General features: G+C 35.2%; 1 protein-coding gene across 19 annotated transcripts in view; it reads left to right on the plus strand.

Annotated features, from left to right (window-relative positions):
• The window catches only part of LOC115211116 (kinesin-like protein KIF13B), a 772,943-nt gene that overhangs the window by 298,470 nt on the left and 452,647 nt on the right, over window positions 1-21,826 (plus strand). For all 19 annotated transcript variants that reach the window (XM_036502438.1, XM_036502452.1, XM_036502447.1 and 16 more), the window contains one exon: window positions 14,994-15,051. In XM_036502438.1, the coding sequence (XP_036358331.1) occupies window positions 14,994-15,051 (58 nt within the window). The remainder of the gene's footprint in view (window positions 1-14,993; window positions 15,052-21,826) is intronic.

Below are 21,826 nucleotides of genomic sequence, written 5' to 3' on the forward strand. Positions count from 1 at the left end.
CTCTCTGTGGAAGAGCATTGGCTCGAAATGGTAATGACTTTTTCAGTACTCGAGCATTTTACTAATACATCTGTTTGTTGTCTACACCACCTGTCTTCGTCTTTTGCTCTTTTGTGAATTCTCCCTATATAGGCATGGTTCCAAGTTCAGTCCTTGATTTGTGAGTTTACCCCTGAAAGATAGACTGAGTTGAACCTGGAATCACCCAAGTGCAAACTGTTTTACTTCACCAGCCTCCTATTTGAGAAACTATCTGCTGTTTTCCCTCTTTGTATGAACAGCAAACTATGGACAAAAAATCACAACTGTCATATAATCACTACCTCTTTCTTTTCTCTCTCTTCTTTCTTCCCCAATCATTTTCTCTCTCTCTTCTTTCTTTCTCTTTCTCTCTCCTTTCATTATTCTCTTATACTTTCCCTATCTCTCTCTCTCTCTTTCCTTATTTCTCTCTTTTTCTACACTTTCCTCTCTTCCACTATCTCTCTCTCATCTTTCTCTCTCTCCCTTATCTTTCTCTTTTTTCCCTTATCTTTCTCTCTCTCTTCTCTTTATCTTTCTCTTTTTCTTCATCTGTCTTTTTCTTTTCCTAACTTTCTCTCTCTCTCTTTCTTCTATCATTCTCTTTCTTCTCCTGTCTTTCTCTATTCCCCTATCTTCCTCTCTCTTTCTTTTCCCCCGCTCTCTTTCTTTTTCCCTCTCTCTCTTTCTCTTCCACTCTCTCTCTATTCCTCTATCTTCCTCTCTCTTTCTCCTCCACTTTCTCTCTATTCCCCTATCATCTGCTCTCTTCCACTCTCTCTATTCCCCTATTTTCTCTCTTTCTCCACTTTCTCTATTCCCCTATCTTCCACTTTCTCTCTCTCCCTCCCCTTTCTTCCTCTCTCTCCTTCTCTCCTCTCTCTCTCTCTCCTCTCTCTCTCTCTCTCTCTCTAATAATATTGACAGAATTGATTTTTTCTTCTTTCTTAAATAACCCCATAAAAATGTTAAGGTAGCTGACGGTAGCTATTAGGCAGATAGTTGTTTCAGTCTTGACTCTCTTCACTACTAAACCATTTCCTATTACATATTTGTTTAATCTAATTAACTGATAATTCCTTTTACATCAGGAAACTTGATGATTGTATTCATCTCATTTAGTACCTACACTTTGTCATTTTTATTCAGGCTGGGGAAAAAATCAATACCATTTTTATATAATTATTGCTTCAATGTGTTTTAACACTTATTGAATTGATACCTGGATCGATGGCAGAATTTGTCGTTTCCTTGCCTCTAGGTATTTGGCCTAGTTAAGTTACAATCATGTTGAACAGAACCATAAAGTAGTAGAGAATATTCTGTAGCCAGTGTTTTAAAGAAATCAGAAATCTTAATCTGTTTTCAGCTGGGGTTTATATTGCTTTTTGAGGGGCTTGTCTAATATTATTATCCTCACTTTACAGTAATTTGTAGAGAGAATGTTGTATGAATAGAGGAAGTAAAATTTAAAAATTAATTTCATACTTAAAGTTTCCATGATTAGAAGTTTTAAAGAAGGAAAAAAGACCAGTGGTTAGCATTAACATGTGGCTGTATACTTGAGAAGTTAGCTTGCCAACCACATGGTTGCAGTTTCAATTCCTAGTGTGACTCCTTAGTGTTTTCTACTATAGCCAAACTGAGCAAAGCCTTGTGGGTGGATATGATAAACAGAGACTGATAGAAGCCTGTCATATATGTATATATATTTGTGTGTATGTGTGTGTAGGTGTGTGACTTAGTGATTAGAGTGTTGGACTCGTGATCATAAGATTGTGGTTTCAATTCCTGGACTTGGCAACATGTTGTGTTCTTGCGCAAAACACTTCATTTCATGTTGCTCCACTCCATTCAGCTGACAAAACGGAGTAATTCTGTAACGGACTGCCATCCCATCCAGGTGGGAAATATATACTCCAAGGAAACCGTGAAACTGGCCCTTATCAGTCGACATGACTTGAGAAGGTAACTTTACTTTGTCCTGACTTCATACTGTCATTGTAAATGACGGTCACTGTCAAACAAACGTCACTCATTTCTGATATTCTGCAGAAACATATCTGGCGATGGGAAATCTTACTTTGCTTGAAAACAAGCAAGTTTTAGTGATAGGACAGACATCAGGTCATAAGAAATCAGCCACATTAGATTCCGGCTGACCCATGCAAGTTTGGAAAAGTGAATGTTAAACTGATAATGATGATGATGGGTATGTTTGGTACTTTGCATGTTTTATGTTTTTCTTGTAATGAGTCTTACCATTCCTTTACGGGAAAGATCTCCTATGCGTTATCTGTAGGAGTAAAATATTGGTATTACTAAAGATGTATTTGATACAGCTTAGGCCTAGGCTTGGCTGTGTGGGTAAACAGTTTCCTTCTCAATGACATGGTTTCAAGTTCAGTCCCACTGCATAACACCTTAGGCAAGTGTCTTCTTTTAAAGCCTTGGGCCGACCAAAGCTTTGTGAGTTGATTTGGTAGACCAGAACCTTACAGGTTAATGTGAAAAAGATTTTTTTTTCTTTTTCCTTTTGCCAATTTTTTCCCAAGAAAATGGGTGATGGAAGAATGGAGATGATTTCAAAACAATGGCAGTGATGGGTCATATGTACCCAAGTATTAGAACAACAGTAATATCAGAAATAAGCTGCTTTGATTAGCGTTACGTATGATTTTACATAAACACCTTTCTGAGCGTGTGGTTGAAATATTTCCCTGAATCTCTTTATTCAGAGTTTCTCAAAAATTTCAATACTTGGAATTTAATGGAACTTGATTGTAAGATTTCCCTCACATATTTTTTATGTATGTGTGTATTGTAGCGTTATGTAAGAAAAAGAAAATCATGAAAGTAATGCATAATGGAAAAGAGATAGGATATTTTTTTTTACTTCAATTTGAATATATTTGCTTTAATAATAATAATCGACTATAAAAAGATGGAATTGTGGAAGTAAACACTGGTACACATATATACATACACGGATGTAAAAATAATTACCTCTGTATGTGTATATGTGTGTGTTTGTGTGTGTCTTACTTCGCTTCATATATATTTTATCTTATTCACACAATATTGTAGATTTCAATAGCATAAATAAATTATCTTATTTACTATTTGCTTGGTCCATCATTCTCTTTATATTAAGGTTTGGGAAAATCTTTTGTTCCATACAGCCGCAAAAAAAAAAATCTACATTAAAAATTTATTATGTATAAAGGATTTTTTTTTCTTTTATTAATATCATTTTTGAAATGCTTAGTTTCATTGTTAGTAGAAGAATGTAATTTACACATTTTGAATTCTGTTTGTGAAGCCAGTTGAAGTGTTAACTTAAATTTTTATAAAGCGGCTATTTGCTTTCAATCCACATGTTAAACAAACACATAAGCGTAGTTATATGATTTCAAATGTTAGCTGGAAGTAAAATTAATAAGTTGGCATATATTTGTTTAATACAACTTGTTTATTTTAATGATATATGTAGAGATGTAATGATATACATTTACAGATATAATTATTTTTACAGAAGACAGAAATCCATTTGAAGAAATGTCATATTTGCAGCTTTATAATAATATATTATAGATGCATACATACGACTTAATATAGATGCTTCTGTTTGAAAGCAGGAAATGTAAATAATATACACAGTTGTCTTTCCATAATCGTTTTCTCCATTGCCAAGATTTAAAACTTAGAATTTGTAAACTGAAATTGTCTTGACATTGTGACAATGCATCCATGTATAATTTTTAGCTCAATTTATCTGAAATTGAGCATATATTTCATAGCTGTCAATTTTTATATGATTTAGAGTAAATGGAAATTTATATGAAGCTGGCAACTTTATTAGTTGGCATACATTTCAGAGTTTGTTCCTGTGTTTTTAAAGTAAGATTAATATCAGAAAAGAATACAGATGTATAGAAACTCTTTTTCTTATGTTTATTTTTTGTTACTTTTATATATATATATATATCTTACTGTGTAACTATCATTTCTTTAGATATACTTAGAGAAGTAGCATCACCAATCGTAAATTAGATATAAAGTATTGAATAAATGATAGTGCTTTTACAAATGTAGAAAATAAATATACCTTGTGTTAACGACATTCAAAAATAACTGGGTAGCATTACTGAAGTAAATCTCAACATCTTGATTTCTTTAAAAGACATAAGTATCTGAAAGAAGAAAAAGCTATGTAAATGAGAGGTTATGAGTTTAGGGATAGTATTTTGCTAATTGATTAAAAAGATAGTTGATGATACAGTTTTTTTCCCCTCTTCTTTTGTATATAATTACACAAAAGGCTGTGATTTGCAGACAAATTTTTATGTGGAAAACTATCAGAACATTGAGCTTTGATACAGAGCAAACTGAAGACTATATCTTTTTTTAAAGCAACACGATGTATATGTGCATTCGTGCTTGCTTTTCTTATATCCATTTTCAGTATACCATGCTGTGTCCTTTTGTTTTGTTTTTTAATTAATGTAGCAATGGTATATATACAACTGGATGCTCTTCCTACTATTTATTAATCACTGAACTTTAAAGCAGAGTGGAATGTTTTCTGCTAATCAGGCAAACTGGGATAAACAGAATGTCTTGCTCAAGTGGCATAACACATTGGCTTTGGCTGTATGGATTGAACTAGTAACCATGTTAGCAGCTGAGCACTTTAGCGTTACAGCCATCATGTCTCTCTAGTGTTTGTGTGTGTGTGTGTCTTTTATGCTTTATGATGAGAATCGTAAGACTATGTAGAAGAATTGAATATCTATATATACTTTAGCTTAAATAGGGAAAAAGGTTAAGATTTCTTTCAACTAAAAGATGCCTAAGTAAGGGAGAAAATGACTATAGTATTCATTTTTATGTAAGATCAAAGTGGAAGTTCAGCAACTCGCATCTATCAATACCATTGATTTTGCAAGCTAGACTATCTTTCTCTCTCTCTCTTTCTCTCTCTGTCTGTCTCTCTCTCTCTCTCTCTCTCTCTCTCTTTCTCTCTCTGTCTCTCTCTCTCACACACATACACCGACTCAAAGATGCCTACACAAGCCAGAAAATAATACTCTTTTCATATGATTGAGACTTAATTTAATGAAGAATTTTCCAGACACTCCATTTGAATGTCACAAATATTTTAGAATAATTTACACTATGAAGTGACAGTCTGGGGGTTTAAAAAAACAAAAAAACTAAGAAAAGAAAAGAAAGGAAATATTTGTCCAGAAAGGGTTTCGTGGTCATAATAAAGCATCATAATATTTTATATGTGGTTCACAAAATTGATAATAGAGGCTGCAAACAATTTTCCAACCATTTTCCCTGCTGTTTTTTACATTTCCCCTGGCTGTTGTCTATGAGCAATGCTGGAATTGTTTTTCTTGTCTTTTTTCTGCATTGAATATATTTCGTTTCCAAATCTCAGTTGGAGCACCTCTGTTTCGCTCACCACTGGCCATCAACACCCTGTATAGACTTTTGCTTTTTTTATTTCACGCCATTATCACAGTTTTCTCTTTTGTCATTATACATCCTTTTCTCGTTTGTTCATTCCTCACTAAAGATTCCTCGTCGTTTAGTAACGCGTGCAAATGGATGGATCAAGATCTAGTTAATTGACAGTTGTACACACTGGCTTCTGTTAGGCTATTGAAATGAGATAGTAGTTGCAAACCTGAGATGATGGTTTGGAAATTAGTGAGTGTGTGTGTGTGTGTTTGTGAAAGGAGCATGTTGTGAGTATCTGGATGTTTGATCAGATGTTAGTGCAGCTAAATGTGCAAATACAGTCGTATGTAAACCTCGGGGAAATATTGAGCATATTTACATGTTATTCCTTTTTAAATCATTCTACTTAGAAATTATGTGCTGCTCACATGGAAGCATATAGGAATGATTCAAATATCTGCGACCCCCCCCCCCACCCCACCCTTGCAAGATCTCTATCTTTACATTGAGATGATGTTGCCTTGCTTGGAAGGTACTATTTAATGTGATTGGGTATCTATCAAAATGAGTTGTCTTTTACTGGTTTTAGTGTTAGATAATTAGCGTAGGCACAGGTGTGGCTGTATGGTAAGTAGTTTGCTTACCAACCATATGGTTCCGGTTTCATTTCCACTGCATGGCACCTTGGACAAGTGTCTTCTACTATAGCTTCCAAAGCCTTGTGAGTGGATTTGGTAGACAGAAACTGAAAGAAACCTGTTGTATATATACATATATATGTGTGCGTGTTTATGTCCCCATAATCTAGCTGCTCGACAAAAGAGACCAATAGAATAAGTCCTGGAGAACATCACCTTTAGTTGAACAAACCGACCCCAGGACTTATTCTTTTTTAAGCCTGGTACTTATTCTATCGGTCTCTTTTGCTAAACTGCTAGTTACAGGGATGTAAATACACCAACATCAGTTCTCAAGCGATGGCGGGGGTGGGGAGCAGATACAGAAACACACACACACACATGTATATATATATATATATATATATACATATATACATACATATATATATATATATATATATATATATATATATATATATATATATACACACACACACACACAACGGGCTTCTTTCAGTTTCCGTTACCAAATCCACTCACAAAGCTTTGGTCGGCCCAAGGCTATAGTAGAAGACACTTGCCCAAGGTGTCACGCAGTGGGACTGAACCCAGAACCATGTGGTTGGTAAGCAAGCTACTTACCACACAGCCACTCCTGCATCTATATATATATATATATATATATATATATATAAAAGCTCATGATGATAATAATGACTCTCTGCAGTTCTGTTGTTCTGAGTATCTGTATTTGTCTATAGCACATAGGGTACAATGAAATATGTATGTCACAGCAGGCTGACATTTATTAATGTACTTGGTCATCTGTCTGGCATCTAACCTTATCTAAAAAGGAAATAAATATAAGTGCTACTCTCTTTTGTAAAGCATAGATTCATAGGTGGTTAAAATACCACAAGTTGTTGTAGAGTAAGATCACTTCTTGTGAAGGCTGTTTCAAAACTGAGGTAGATTTGCTCTATAGTGCTCTGTATAAATATGTGTGTGTACATGTGTATTGCTGTGTGTGTGGACGCAAAGTTAGCTTTATAACTGTGTAGTTTTATCTTCCATCTCACTGTGCGGTATCTTGGGTAAGTGTATTCAATTTGAGCTTCAGGTTAACCAAAGCCTTGTAAGTGAAATTAGTACAGAAACTGTATGGAAGCCTTTCATAGAGAGATATGTCTGCGTTTATGCATGTTATAGTGTGTCTGTTTTTAAGTATGTTAGTGTGTGTGTGTGTGTGTGTGTTCATTTGTGCATGTGAGTGTGTCTGCATGTGTCCAGATAAATGTTTAAATTCTCCTTCTTCACTTAAAGGTGTTTGAGAAAAATAACATTTTGTTGACATATCTTGTTAATAAATTATTCTGCAGCTGTACTCTTATGAAAACATATGGAATTAAAAAAAAAATCCTCCACTTGAGAAACAGGTTAGGGTTATTAATAGGCAAGGTATCCAACTGTAAACTAATGCCTCAGTAATAAGTTCAACCAGTCCATGCAAACATGGAAAAACAGGCATAAAACAAATGGACAATATATACAAATTTGCATACATACTAATCTGTTTATTGATGGACTATGTTGGTTATTCTCAACAAAAGATAAGGAAAGAAGGACTCTTGGGCTGAGAGGAATTTTTAATCCCATTGAAAGCAGGACAACCCCTCTAATGCTGGTGCCACTTGAAAATGCACACTATGTACTCTGTAACATGGTAAAGCATCAAGCCATAGAAACTGTGTTGCACTGGGTGATGGTAAGATGAGGTCTTCCAATTTGTTTTGAAAGGCAGTTACTCTGAATAAGAAGTGACTTAAACTGCAATGAATCACCCAGCATATGCCAGCTTGAAAAACTGAAGAGGATCAATGATGATGATGATGATGCTATCTGTTCAATAGTTACTGCTGTCAGTTGAAAGTCATCATTTTTAAATCACACAAAATCCTGGGGTGGGGTTCTCTCATGAGTCGTTATCAGATATCCTCAGCTCTCAGCTGGTTGAATGCTAATGGATCTCTCCCTCTGTCTTTCTTGTGCTTTCTTAATGCATTAACTCTATTTTAAATCTATTCAATTTTAGATATTATTCATCCACATTATTCTTGGTTTTTCCCCCTCCTCATTTCCCATTCACTTTACCTTCTATTAAAAGTCTCTGTAATCCATTTTTTTCTTCTTTAATTAACTGTCCAAAATATTTTAATTTTCTCTCTTTGATGTTTAATAAAATTTTCTTAGTTTCTGGTGTTCTAAGGCCTTATGTTCTATCCATGATATTAAATAAACATGTTATTTATTAAATGATAACTTGAATATATTATTGGACAAAAATATGTTATTTATTAAAGAATAACTGGTGGTAAGTCTTGCTAGGATATTAACTTGTTGGCTGTTTATTAAAAGAAACATTCAAAGCATGATAATGCCTGATAGAGAAGCAGTGCAACAAAGGTGTTGACAAGTTTAGGTAATATAATAGAACTCAGTAGTGAATTGGTGCATATTGCACCTGGAATAGAAGGAAATATTTTTGTAACTGTCTTGAAATCGCTAATTTTTTTTCTCTTGAATATCTGGCTTGGAGAAGTATATAAAAAAATGAATTCTGAAAAGAATTCTTTCAGGAATTGTGGAGAATAATAGAGAATTGAGTAATTATTCAAGGAAGGCATCATCATACTGTTTCTCTGGGAAATGCATTTATTCAAACAGCATAGTCTCCATTCATCATCAAGTCTCATGCATACACACATGCACATGTGCACGCGCACACATACACACACACACACACACATATAGGTTTGGCAGTGTAGTTTGGAAATTTGCTTCCCATACATGTGGCTTTGGGTTCAGTCTCACTGTGTGGCACCTTAGGCAATGTCTTTCATTACAACCTCTGGGTTTAATAGACAGAAATTGAAAGAAGCTTCTTGTTGTTTTGTGTGTGTGTGTGTGTGTGTGTAATAACTTATGTATAAAAATCTGCATAAATGAGTGACTATAGGTGTGTGTTTCCTCATTTTCACATCACTTGACAGTCGTAGACATCATACAAGCACCGTCCTTCTTTACCAATGTTTTGTGAAAAGCCATCGAGGAAATATTAAGTCACTTGTCAATGGGTGCAAGTTGAGGATAGATAGGACATCTGGCCATAGAAAATCTTTCTCAACTGTTTCCAAGCAAGGTAATACTTCTCCTTGGCTGGACACATTTTCATGAAAGATTGGAAACGAGGCCCCACATGTTTGGTGGTAGCACTCACTTATAAGTATTAATGCAAAGTCAAAACAAGGTGGCACAAACATACATACGCACACACACACACAAACAGACATACATACACACATGATGGTTTCTTTCAGTTTCCATCTAACAAACCCATTTACATGGCTTTGGTTGGCCTGGAGTTATAATAAAACTTGCCCATGGTTTCATGCAGTAAGAGTGAACCCAAAACTGAGTGGTCGGGAAGTAAACTTCTTACTTACACTGCCATGACTGTTCATGCAAAACCTCTGTATGGTTATATTGTAATGTGTGAGGCAATCTTTCAGAGAAAGTATATCAAAACTGAAAGTATTTGTTTGGCAATTTCTGAAAAAGTTTTTATTACTTTTTTTTCCCCAGCTGAATTGCTTATGTTTATGTATTTTATGTGTGTATATGTATGTATGTTTGTGTATATAAGTATATGTATGTATTTATGTGTATGTGTGTTACTACTAAATGTAAGGCTAATTTTGTTGTCATCTAGCCGCAAACCAACATGGATTGAACAGAGACACTTCAGGAATGATCAACCTCTCTTTTTCAGGCCTATTGTATGTGAGGCTGCATTGAAGGAGATTTGGTTGCTATTTCCTGCAGGTTAAAAGACCATATAAGTGTTCTCTTTATGTTGTTGAGAAATTTAGTTCCAGAAGGATTTGAAGATTGTAATAAGACAATTAGGAGAAAAAACTATTAGAAAAGAAGAGTATTGTAGTTCACTTGAAGCATGGTGTATTGTTTGTAAAGAATAAAAAGTTGTAATTTAGTTATCCTTATGGATAACTAAATTACAACAGGTATATAGTCCATTTTTTGTATTATAGTGCATTGTTGTACCATTCAAAACTTTTTATTCTTTATTATTAGAAAAGTGATGTTAATAGAAGCAGTAAAGGTGAACATCTTCATAGAATTTGTTTTAGGCTGTCTAATTTAACACTACCATTCCTTATGTTCCATTGATGATCCTTATCTAATTTCCACAATTCCAATGATCATTAGCAAGTCAGTAGAGGGGAAAGTAATCCTGTGTCCTTCTGTGAAAGCCAGTATTTGGATAGTGATATCAATACCAGATAGTGAGGTACTTTCAAGAGGCAGGTATCATTACTTTGTAAAGGTATTGATGAAAGTGGCGTATAATGAGAAGGGAATTTGGAAAGAAGAGGCTTTTTGTGGCATTTTGAAATAAAGTAATTAGAAAAATAATTGAATTAAAGAATTAAATAAATTATTTCCATTAGAAAACAATTGATACTCTTGCTGCTGCTGCTGCTACTACTACTACTACTACTACTACTAATGTATAGAATATATAGAATATTTTCTTGTTTTTTTCTTCTTATTTTTTAAAAATATATTTTAAAAAGAACTTTTATAGATAAAAACTGCAAATATGTCATCATCAACATTATTCAGTGTCCTTTTTTCCATGCTTCTAAATGAGGCATGTGGTCGACAAACTGGCATGGTGGTGGCAATCAATACCATTGATCCAGTATGTTACTGGTACTTTATTTTTATTTATCTCAAAAGGATAAAAGGCCAAGTTGATCTTTGCAGGAGTTAATAACTCTGCCTTTCATCCTTTCGGTGGTCAATAAAACAAATTACCAGTAAAGTTCTGGGACCAACAGTATTGCCTAAGCCACTCCCTTTAAAATTACTGGCCTTGTGCCAAAAGTTTGAAAGCAGCATCTCTTCATACTTGTTATTTCCTGAGTTCAAATTTACCTTTCATCCCTCTAGGTCAATAGAATACGATACCAGTCAGATACTGGGGTTGATGTAATTGACTTAGCCACACTCCCAAATTTCAAGCTATGTGCCCCTATACTACAAGCAGTTTATTATAATTTTTAAGGTAGTAAGCTGGCAGAATCATTAGCAAGTCAGACAAATTGCTGACAGCATTTCATCTGGCACTTTGCATTCTGAGTTCAAATACTGCCGAGGTCAGCTTTGCGCTCCGCCCTTTTCGAATTAGTAAAATAAAGTACCAATCAAATACTGGACATCGATGTCATCAACTAAATCCATCCTCTTAAAATTGCTGACTGTTTGCCAAAATTAGTAAGAATTAGTATTATAATAACGGCTGTGTTCATGTCAAAATAACATTTACATACAATAATCTTACGAAAACAAGATTACGTACAATGGACAATTCAGCATTCTGTTTCTCAGTTTATGCCTCTTGAATGTTTCCGCTAGAAGAATATTGGAAAATACTTGAGTTCATTAGTTTCTATATTTTCAAAATGACTAAGGTGCCCCTTCTTGAATTTTATGAATCAGCTTTTATAAATTAGGTTTGTTTCTATTGATTCAGTTTAGGTGCCCCAATATAGATTTATATGTTCTAAAATGACTTACTACTTCAAATATGTAATAATGTGTAACAATCAGTGCAGTGCTACTATTATTAATAATAATAATAATAATAGTAATAATAATAATAATGATGATGATGAGAATTAGTATATGCACGTAACTTAGCAAGTTTTCCTAAAAGGAGCCAAATTACTGCAACAAGTGGATAACTCTGCTTGTTTACAGACGGCTTTAAGATATTTATTGGACAAAGTAGTTCTACAAATTGTTATTGAAGCACAATATTGATTTAGCTGTCTCGCTTGGCATATTATCTGGGAAACACTTAGGCATACTAGCTTGTGTGAATCAGTATAAGAATATTTCCTTGCCTATTGCTATTTTCAGAGGCTTCATTTAAAAATCAATTTGTATGACTAGTATGAGAACTCACACTATCATATATTTATTTAATCATATATATATACATAACGTGTACATATAAATGTGTACATGTGTGTAATGTATGTGTATATGTAGTTAGAGAAGCAGCTAGAAACAGCCTGAATAAGCCAGGAGATTATGCATTTTAAAATGCTAATAGAGATACGACTGAATGGTTTTAATATCTTGAATCAGTTGAGAATGATTTGGATGTGAAGAATAGCTGTGGGGATGCACTAATACAGACAGATGTGATTGTTATAGATTTATAAAAGAAATAGAGAATAACTCTAGACTGTAGGCAAATAATAATAATAATGGTGATAATAATAATAATAATTTTGAACTGTAACATGAATTTCTTTTATTTTAGATTTGTTCTGTATTCAAACGGTAAATTATTAATTTTTGCCCTAAGCGTTTGGAGTACCTAACATATATTTCAGGTGGTTAAATAAACTGAATTCTGATTCTCAGATTTTGTAACTTGTTAGCTTAGCTACTATTTTAAGCAGTATGCTATTGTCGGTTGTTAATCCTATTTCAAGTAAAGTGTTTGATTTTCTATCAGAATGTCATATGTACAAAATAAATCAGAAAAAAGTGTATGACTAATGATTTTGTTCCCCAAGGCTCCTTGTTGGGACTGTACCAACACACTGAGAGAAAACAGATCTAATTCATCCACGAATCCAATCCTATACTTAGTAGCCAATATTTTTCACATTTGTCATGTGCTATTTAGTGGAATGCAGTTGTACTATTTCTTAATCATATGTAAATTATAGTACAATTTAGTTTGAAACTTATTTTAAAGATAATCCACATTTCATTACTTTATATTTGAAATTTTAAGTTAGAATGAAAATTAATTTTCCTTGTTTGTTAAATAAATATTTTCAATCTATTCTGGCAAAATATGAACATGCTTTATGATCTCTCTTTTCTGTGAATTTTTTCTGTATTCGATCTTAATATAATTAAAACTTTTAGTGCTCTTCTCTGCTTTCAATAGAATTTTACTGGTTTGATGTGTACAAAAATGTTTTGTTTTAAACTATGTGATAAAATTTAAGCTGCTTCATAAGCATGAGAGTTTTTGACATGATTTGTACATTAATCTTGTTCTGTTTCTTCCATACCAATATGCAGTGTATTGTTGTAGGAATATACTAATATGAATAAATCAGGGAGAAGTGAAACACTGCAAAGCATGGCCTCAAAGTCTTCAATAAAATCTTATCTGCATATTATATTATATTATATCTCAAACACTTTCGTTTTACTGCTATCATGTGAGTGTAATGTATGTATGTACGTGTAAGTACTGCTATGAAAGCATGATTGCTACTTCCAGTCTGGATACATAATGATATACTTTGATTAAAGGTTGGCAGCCACCCAACTGCAATAAAACAATGGCACCCATATACTTCAGATTTTGAATACTGAAGGTGAACATTTTAACCAAATAAAATGATTTGATTCTCAACTATTGTATCTTGTCACAATTTATTTGGCTAAAACTCGGAAACAATTATTTTTATTGGTTAACCAGAAAGTGCTCCAGGGCATGTCTTTCTGCAGTGAAATAAAAGAATGACAATGGAAAAATTTCCTTGACCATGTAGCATTGATGGTAATTCTTTAGATACTAACTAAGACAGATGGACACCTGGGAAAACTATGTTGCTAAACTTCCCTGAATTTTTAGTCTTGCCTATTTTATGACGCTGTATTTACTCATGCCTGAGATTTTAAATTATTTTTGAAAGAAAAATAATAACCCCATTCCCTTGTATGGACTGTTTCCCATCTCGGGAAGGTGAATGGTAGAACTGATATTGATATCATCATAATCAGTAACAGCATCACTACCATCAATATTATCATCTTTCTGTTTGCTCTCCATGCTGGTATGGGTTGGATGGATTATCGTCATCTAAGTTATTTCTTATTGAAAGCTGACTGCTTCCATAGACATATGTGTTGTTTGGCTTCGTTTCTGTGACTGAATGTCCTTTGTACTTTAGCCATTCTAAGTTAAACTGGCTGCATTTTCTTTGTGGCACAGCCATAGTTTGGTGGAATAGTGCCTGACAGAACAGAATCTAAAAGATCTCACAATACCATGCTTTGCCTGCCAACTACCTTACAGTGTATCTTTCATGACATTAGTACTAGCAAGATTGTTTCACTCACCAGTCTCTGTTGAGGGAGTTTGGCAAGAGTGAGGGTTCCGTTGTGGCACCAGCGCAGGAGTGATGATGCTAAACAAAATGCTTTGTGGCATTTAGTTACATTCTTTTACATTCTCAGTTCATATCTTGTCAAGGTTGATTTTTACCATCTTCCTTAAATCAATAAAGCAAACAGCAGCCGTGTACAGAAGTCTGGCTACACTATTCCTCATAAATATTGCCAGTGGAATATTAGAATCTTAAAGCTTTGTAATTTTGTGTATATTCATTAATTCTAGCTGAAACCAACTCTACTCAATTTAAAATCTGGCTAGTAGTGTGGGAATAGGGGAATTGTGTATTAAAATGTTTTATTAGAACTTTTCTTTCCCCTTCATTTTCAATTCAACAGCTACATTGGGTTTAATCAGGATTTATTATGAATTTCTCTTCTCTTTTTTAATTATATGTGACATTCTATTATGCTGCATTAGTAACTGTTTTTAATAGCTTACCAGACAGAATATGCTAAAATATTCAGGTATCGTTAGCATGAGTAAAGTAATAATGATAAAAATTTTGAATATTTTTTTTAGTTTGAATATTTTTTTCTTCTTCCTGTTTTAAAATTTTGTTTTTTTTGCTTTTATCATTTCAGACTTTTGCATTTGATCATTGTTTTTGGTCAATGGATGAGAAGGATCCTAAATTTGTTTGTAAGTAGTCCTATGGTTTTTAAACAAATATTGTTGTTATATCTTCTTTTAACATGTGTCTCTTTACAATGTTCCCATGAAGACTATATATTTTAACCCTTTAGCGTTTAAACAGGCCATATCTGGCCCAGATATTTTACCTATTTTTCCATTCAAATTGGCCAGGTCTGGCCTCTCACACCAACCCTACAATGTCATTCTAAAAAGAAACAATCTCATTGAAATCTCAAAGCTACAAGATAATGCATGACTAATTCAGTCATGTCAATAAATAAACTTTACATTTGACAGAATAATCTGAATGCTAAAAGGTTGCCCATAATTAGAATTCCTACTTGACAAACAGAACAAAATAAAGACTGTTGACTATTGTGGGTTTATTTTTGGGTGCGGAGTAAGAAGCTTGCTTTGCAACCATGTGGCTTTTGATTTAGCTCCATTGTGCTGCAGCTTGGCCAAGTTTCTTTGGTTATAGCCATAGACCAACGAATACCTTGTGAGTGAATCTGGTAGATGGAAACTGTATGGAAGCCCATCATATAAGCATGTGCACATGCATTTATGTTTGTTCCCCCAGCACTTGACAACCAGTGTTGGTTTGTTTACATCCCTATGATTTAGCAGTTTGGTTGAACAGACCAATAGAATAATCACCAGACATAAAATGTGCTGGGGTTGATTTGTTCAATTAAACCCTTCAAGACAGTGTCCCAGCACAACCTCAGTCCAATGTCTGAAACAAGTAAATGCTAAAAGATAAGACCGATTCACAGAATCGGTAGAGCATCAAAGTATTTTATAGAATTTAGTCATGGCTCTTTACTTTTTTGAATTAAAATCTTCAGAGGTCAACTTTTCCTTTCATTCTTCCAGATTTGATGGAATAAGTACTAGTCAAGGATTGGGGGTCAATTCTAACCATTCCTTCTCTTTATGCCTGAGGCACAAATTATTTGTCTTTTACTCATTTCAGTTGTTAGACTGTGACCATGCCAGGGCACTGCCTTGAATTTTTAGACAGATGAATGGACCCAAGTGCTTATTTTTAAGCTTGGTGCTTATTCTATCAATCTCTTTTGTTGAACTGCTAAGTTACAGGGACATAAATACACCAACACTGGTTGACAAGTAGTGGGAAGATAAATACAGACACCAAAATACACACACACATGCGTGCACACACACACACACACACACACACACATCTATGACAGGCTTCCTCCAGTTTCCATTTACCAGATCTACTCTCAAGGCTTTGGTCGACTTGAGGCTTTAGTAGAAGACACTTGCCCAAAGTGCTACGCAGTGGGACTGAACCCAGAATTATGTGGTTAGCAAGCAAGCTTCTTACTACACAGCCATGCCTGCTCCTATTATTACTTTAGTCAAGTCAACAATATTATATATTTGGATTTGGTCCCTATAATTGAAATATTACAAGTTGGTTCAGAATAATCTGCTATTTTATGCTGTTTTCTCTTTAAAAATTATATATGTATTAATAAGGAACGAATAAAGCTGTGCCCAGAGAAAAAAAAAATAGAAAAGTCTGTGCGAAGTGACAATCATCTCCTAGCAGAAATTATTGATTCAGTGTTTAAGTAGCATATTTTCCATTTTGTTTTTCTCCTCCTCTAACTCATCAGCATCATTTATTGATATTGTTACTGCAGTAACTAATGTTTACAGCAGAAGTTATCAATAATGTATTTTACTTGTCATATGTGTTCTGATAATCACCATTACTGATGCTTGTTTAACTTAATTCGGATTGCTTAGCACAACCCATAGCTTTGGATATTCCATTTGTACTCTTAGATTTTATTGAATGTGAAAGTAATTGATTAAATTATGAAGCAATCTCACCTGCTTTGGACTTAACAAGATCTAATATTCAACAGCAGATTAACTGGATTTTAGTTTACAGCACACTGCTAAGGCCCGTTTCACAGATTAAAAGCAGACAATTTGAATGGTCATCTTGGAGAAAAATTCCAATAAATACTTCAAGTTACTTGCTGGTTATGGATTTTGGAATGATAGAGATATTTGCCATTCTAAGGTTCAGTAATATATATACACTACTATTATTAGTAATTCAAAACTTGGAGGTGGACAAATGGTAAAGGCTACTGAAGTGTGGGAGTTTTTCTGCAAGTGTGGAATATTTTTCCTAGAAGACTTGTGATCCTTGACTTGCAGGAATTATTAGGTTAATATGGAAGAAAATATATGCATTGAACAAGGCCTTACTGTATTTAGTAGATAGCCTGTTCCTTGTCCAAAGTGTTTTCAGAAGTTTTTTCCTAAATGTCCATGTTCATTTTCAAACTTTTAATTTGCCTTTATTTCATAAGTTCTAAGTATTATAAAGATTCTTTTTATAAGTCCTAAGTTACTCTGGCAGTTGAGAACAAATCGGGAATCATCATCATCATTCAACATCTGCTTTCCATGCTAGCATGGGTTGGATGATTTGATTGAGGCGAACCAGATGGCTGCACCAGACTCCAATCTTGACCTGACAGAGTTTCTACAGCTGGATGCCCTTCCTAATGCCACCCACTCCGGGAGTGTAGTGGGTGCTTTTACGTGCCACTGGCATGAGGGCCAGTCAGGCAGTACTGGCAACAGCCATGCTCAAATTGTGTTTTTTACGTGCCACCTGCAACAGGAGCCAGTCCAGCGGCACTGGCAACGACCTCGCTCAAATGTTTTTTCCCATGCCACCGGCACAAGTGCCAATAAGGCGACGCTGGTAAAGATCACGCTCGCATAGTGCTTTTTACGTGCCACCAGCACGGAAGCCAGTTAGCCGCTCTGGCAGTGATCATGCTCGGATGGTGCTCTTAGCGCTCCACTAGCACGGATGCCAGTCATCAAGTTTTATTTCAATTTCACTTGCCTCAACAGGTCTTCACAAGCAGAGTTTAGTGTCCAATGAAGGAAAGGTACACATAAGTGGGCTGGTTACACCCCTGGCATAGGCCACGAGGTTATGGTCTCATTTGGCTTGCCACGTCTTCTCAAGCACAGCATATTTCCAAAAGTCTTGGTCACTAGTCATTGCCTTGGTGAGGCCTTATGTTTGAAGGTCGTGCTTCACCACTTCATCCCAGGTCTTCCTGGGTCTACCTCTTCCACAGGTTCCCTCAACCGCTAGGGTGTGGCACTTTTTCACACAGCTATCCTCATCCATTCTTGCCACATGACTATACCAGCGCAGTTGCCTCTCTTGCACACCACATCTGATGCTTCTTAGGTCCAACTTTTCTCACAAAGTACTTACACTCTGTTGTGTATGCACACTGTCATTACACATCCATCGGATCATACTGGCTTCATTCCTTGCAAGCTTACGCATGTCCTCAGCAGTCACGGCCCATGTTTCACTGCCATGTAGCATGGCTGTTCGTACACATGCGTCATACAGTCTACCTTTTACTCTGAGCGAGAGGCCTCTTGTCGCCAGCAGGGGTAAGAGCTCTCTGAACTTTGCCCAGGCTATTCTTATTCTAGCAGCTACACTTTCAGTGCACCCTCCTCCGCTACTGACTTGATCACCTAGATAACAGAAGCTATCAACTACTTCTAGTTTTTCTCCCTGGAATGTGGCAGAAGTTGTTCTCTGCACATTTGTATAAAAAAATGATACATGAACACCAGGGAAAAATGTCCTGTGTATCACATGATACATGTGACCGGCAAATGGTTAAGTATTTATTGAACAACAAACTTTTATTCTCAGATTTTTTTTTGTTAATTTTAGTTTAGTCTTTGTTTTTCTATTTGCTGTATTCTCTCTTTCGCTGTCTTATAGCTTTTGTATCTATTGAGTCACAGTTCTCATGTAAGAATATTTATAAATGATTAGAAAATTGAAGTGAGGAGAAAATGTTTAAATCAATCGCAATGGGATTTCACATAAATAGTGACTTACATTCACCTTTACCTTGAGAGTATGCCCTGGCACACTTTCACCATCTTCTCTCCCCCACCTCTTAATGGGATAGCCATGTATCTCCTCTACAGCAAGACACCTGTTTCTGTCCCTCTATCACAAAGCCATTTCTTTCAATACACCTCTCCCTCCTAGTTAAAGGGTTTTTGTCTCACAAATTACTTGTAAATCGCACCAGTGCTAGTGCCTCATAAAACGCACCTAGGCCATTCCATAAATTGGTTGGCACTGGGGAGAGCATCCAGCTGTAGAAACCAAACCGAAGCAGACAGTAGAGATTGATCCAGTCCTCTGACTTGCCAGCTCTCGTTAAACTGTCCAACTCATGCCAGCATGGAAAACAGACATTAAATGATGATGATGACTGACTGTATCTAAATGTGACTAGGTTTCTAGCATTCCCTTTCAAAAGTTACTAATAGTGAAATGTGAAGATTTTGAATGTCACAATATTCCAAGAATGTTTATTTGCATATACAAATGTTTGACAAAAACCATCGGAATGAGCAAAACTTAATTTTTATTATAGAAGATGCTTACTCGTTTATTAGGAAAGCTATTGAATTTAGGTTTGTGAAGCCAAGTATGCAAAGGAGAATGACCTAAGCTGATTCATATGGTAAGGTTGTGGGTTCAAATCCTGCTCTGGACGACTATTGTAACTTTGAGTAAAATATTCCATTTCATATTGCTCTCATCTACTCAACTCGCATTAATTGTAGCTAACTGCTGGTGCAGTGCTCCAGCCATCACATCCTTTATATTCTGTTTGGTCAAAGGTAGGAAAGGCGAGAAGATGCCTGTGTTGAATCCTGCTCTGGGCAACCATTGTGTCCTTGAGCGAGATATTCCATTTCACATTGCACTAGTCTACTCAGCTGTAATGAACACTAGCTAACTGCTAGTGCACCCCTCCTGCTGTCACATCTTTTCTGTTCTGTCAGGTCAAGAGTAAGATGGGTGAGAAGATGTATGTGTCTGCTCGTGACTACGTAGACACCTAAAATATATTACGAAAACATGGTCCAACCTACCAAGTCATGCTCGCTTCAGGGTGACATCTAAGCTTTTCAAAGCTGCATTAACTGTTTTCATTGGCTTTCAATGAATTTCTTCATATCAGAAATAGAATTTTTATTTTTAAAACCAACAGTTAACTGGCTTAAAAACTAAATAATTCATCTATTGATGCCATTTAAAAATAAGATACTGTTCACATTTTGATAAGAGTAGATTCTACTGAGAAAAGAGGTTAGTGGGGAGACAGAATTCAATGATTGCAATTGTTTATGTAATGTTGTTTGTTGTAAGCTATCAACTATGTGAAGTGTTGAAATAACTGACATTAAACAGTTGAGCACTATTTGCCTTCATTGACTGACAGATAAAAAAACAACTACAAAAAGAAAAAACAGATGTAAACAAGATCAGGTTATATTTGTTTCCCCAGACGCGTTGCTAAACTACAGTTTTTTTTCTTTTTCTTTTTTCTTTTGTTGTTGTTTCGGTTATCCTTACAATATGATTTCCTGGTAAATCTGGTGTTGTGTATCGATCGTATGAATAGCAGTATCAATTTCTAACATAGGTTCTAGATCTAGACTGATTGATTAATCAATGAAATAGCCAATATGATAAAGAAAAATAGAAAAATTGAAGAAAAAATGCATTTGATTTTATAGATAAATGTAAAGATCATTCGTGATAATTTGAGCTTCAGTTTAGAAAAGTTAGGTTAAAATGTTGGAAAATGTCTGAAAATGTTATCATTTATATTTTTGTTTCATTAGAATAGAGATAAAATGCCTTAGGTTAGATTTAATTTTCTACTGAATGTTATTCACATAGAAAAGCTACCACCTTGTTTTACAATGTGGCATAATGTGGCAAGGTAAAGAAACTGAAAAATACTTTTGTGTATGTGTATGAGAGAGAGAGAGAGAGAGAGAGCTTTTTTCTTTTTGAGTGAGAGAGAGAGACAGAGAGAAAGACAATGACTGGAAATAATTTTACAGTTTACAATAGAGTTAAATTGTATTCTATTGACTGCAACCGAATCTTGTTCACACATTACTGCTACACTGCATTGCAAACAAGACTGTACCATTTCATTATCATTGTGTTTCTTACGTTGTTTTTTTCGTATTGTTAACATCACCATTGTATAATTACCATTACTGCTGTCAACATTATCATTATAGCAGCTCTATGTCAAACCAGCCACCACCCTCCCTTCACCTTTGCTATCACTGACTGGCTTCCTTAGTCATGTATATTGTCTTTGTATGCCATCTTGTCTCATATCATCTCTGTGTCTATTACTGGCATTGTCTCTGCTGCCATTATAATAATATCAACATCCTACTTGTTGGCACCATTATTTACATCATAATCGTCTTCATCATCATTTAACATTCCTTTTTCCATTCTTGCATGAGGGCAGACAAGCTTTGTTGAGGCAAATTTTATTGAGCTGGAAGCTCTTCCTGTTACCCACCCTTGCTTGTCTCCGTATTTCCCACAGCCAGACATGTTTTTGACAGAAAACTTGCAAAGAACAACATTGCTTGCGTCATGGTGATGCTTATTCACAACCATCACATGTTGCCTCCTTCTCGAGCCACACTCGCTAATAAGGGCTGGTTTCCTTGGCGTATAAGTTTTGCACCTGGACAGGATACCGGTCCGTCATGGGTGAGCTGCTAGATGCAGAAGAAAAGAGTGAGAGAAAGTTGTGGCGAAAGAGTCAGCAGAAGTTCGCCATTACCTTCTGCCAGTGCCGCGTTGAGCTTAGGTGTTTCGCTCATAAACACA

Source organism: Octopus sinensis, linkage group LG4 (genome assembly GCF_006345805.1).
Source record: "Octopus sinensis linkage group LG4, ASM634580v1, whole genome shotgun sequence".
Classification (NCBI taxonomy): domain Eukaryota; kingdom Metazoa; phylum Mollusca; class Cephalopoda; order Octopoda; family Octopodidae; genus Octopus; species Octopus sinensis.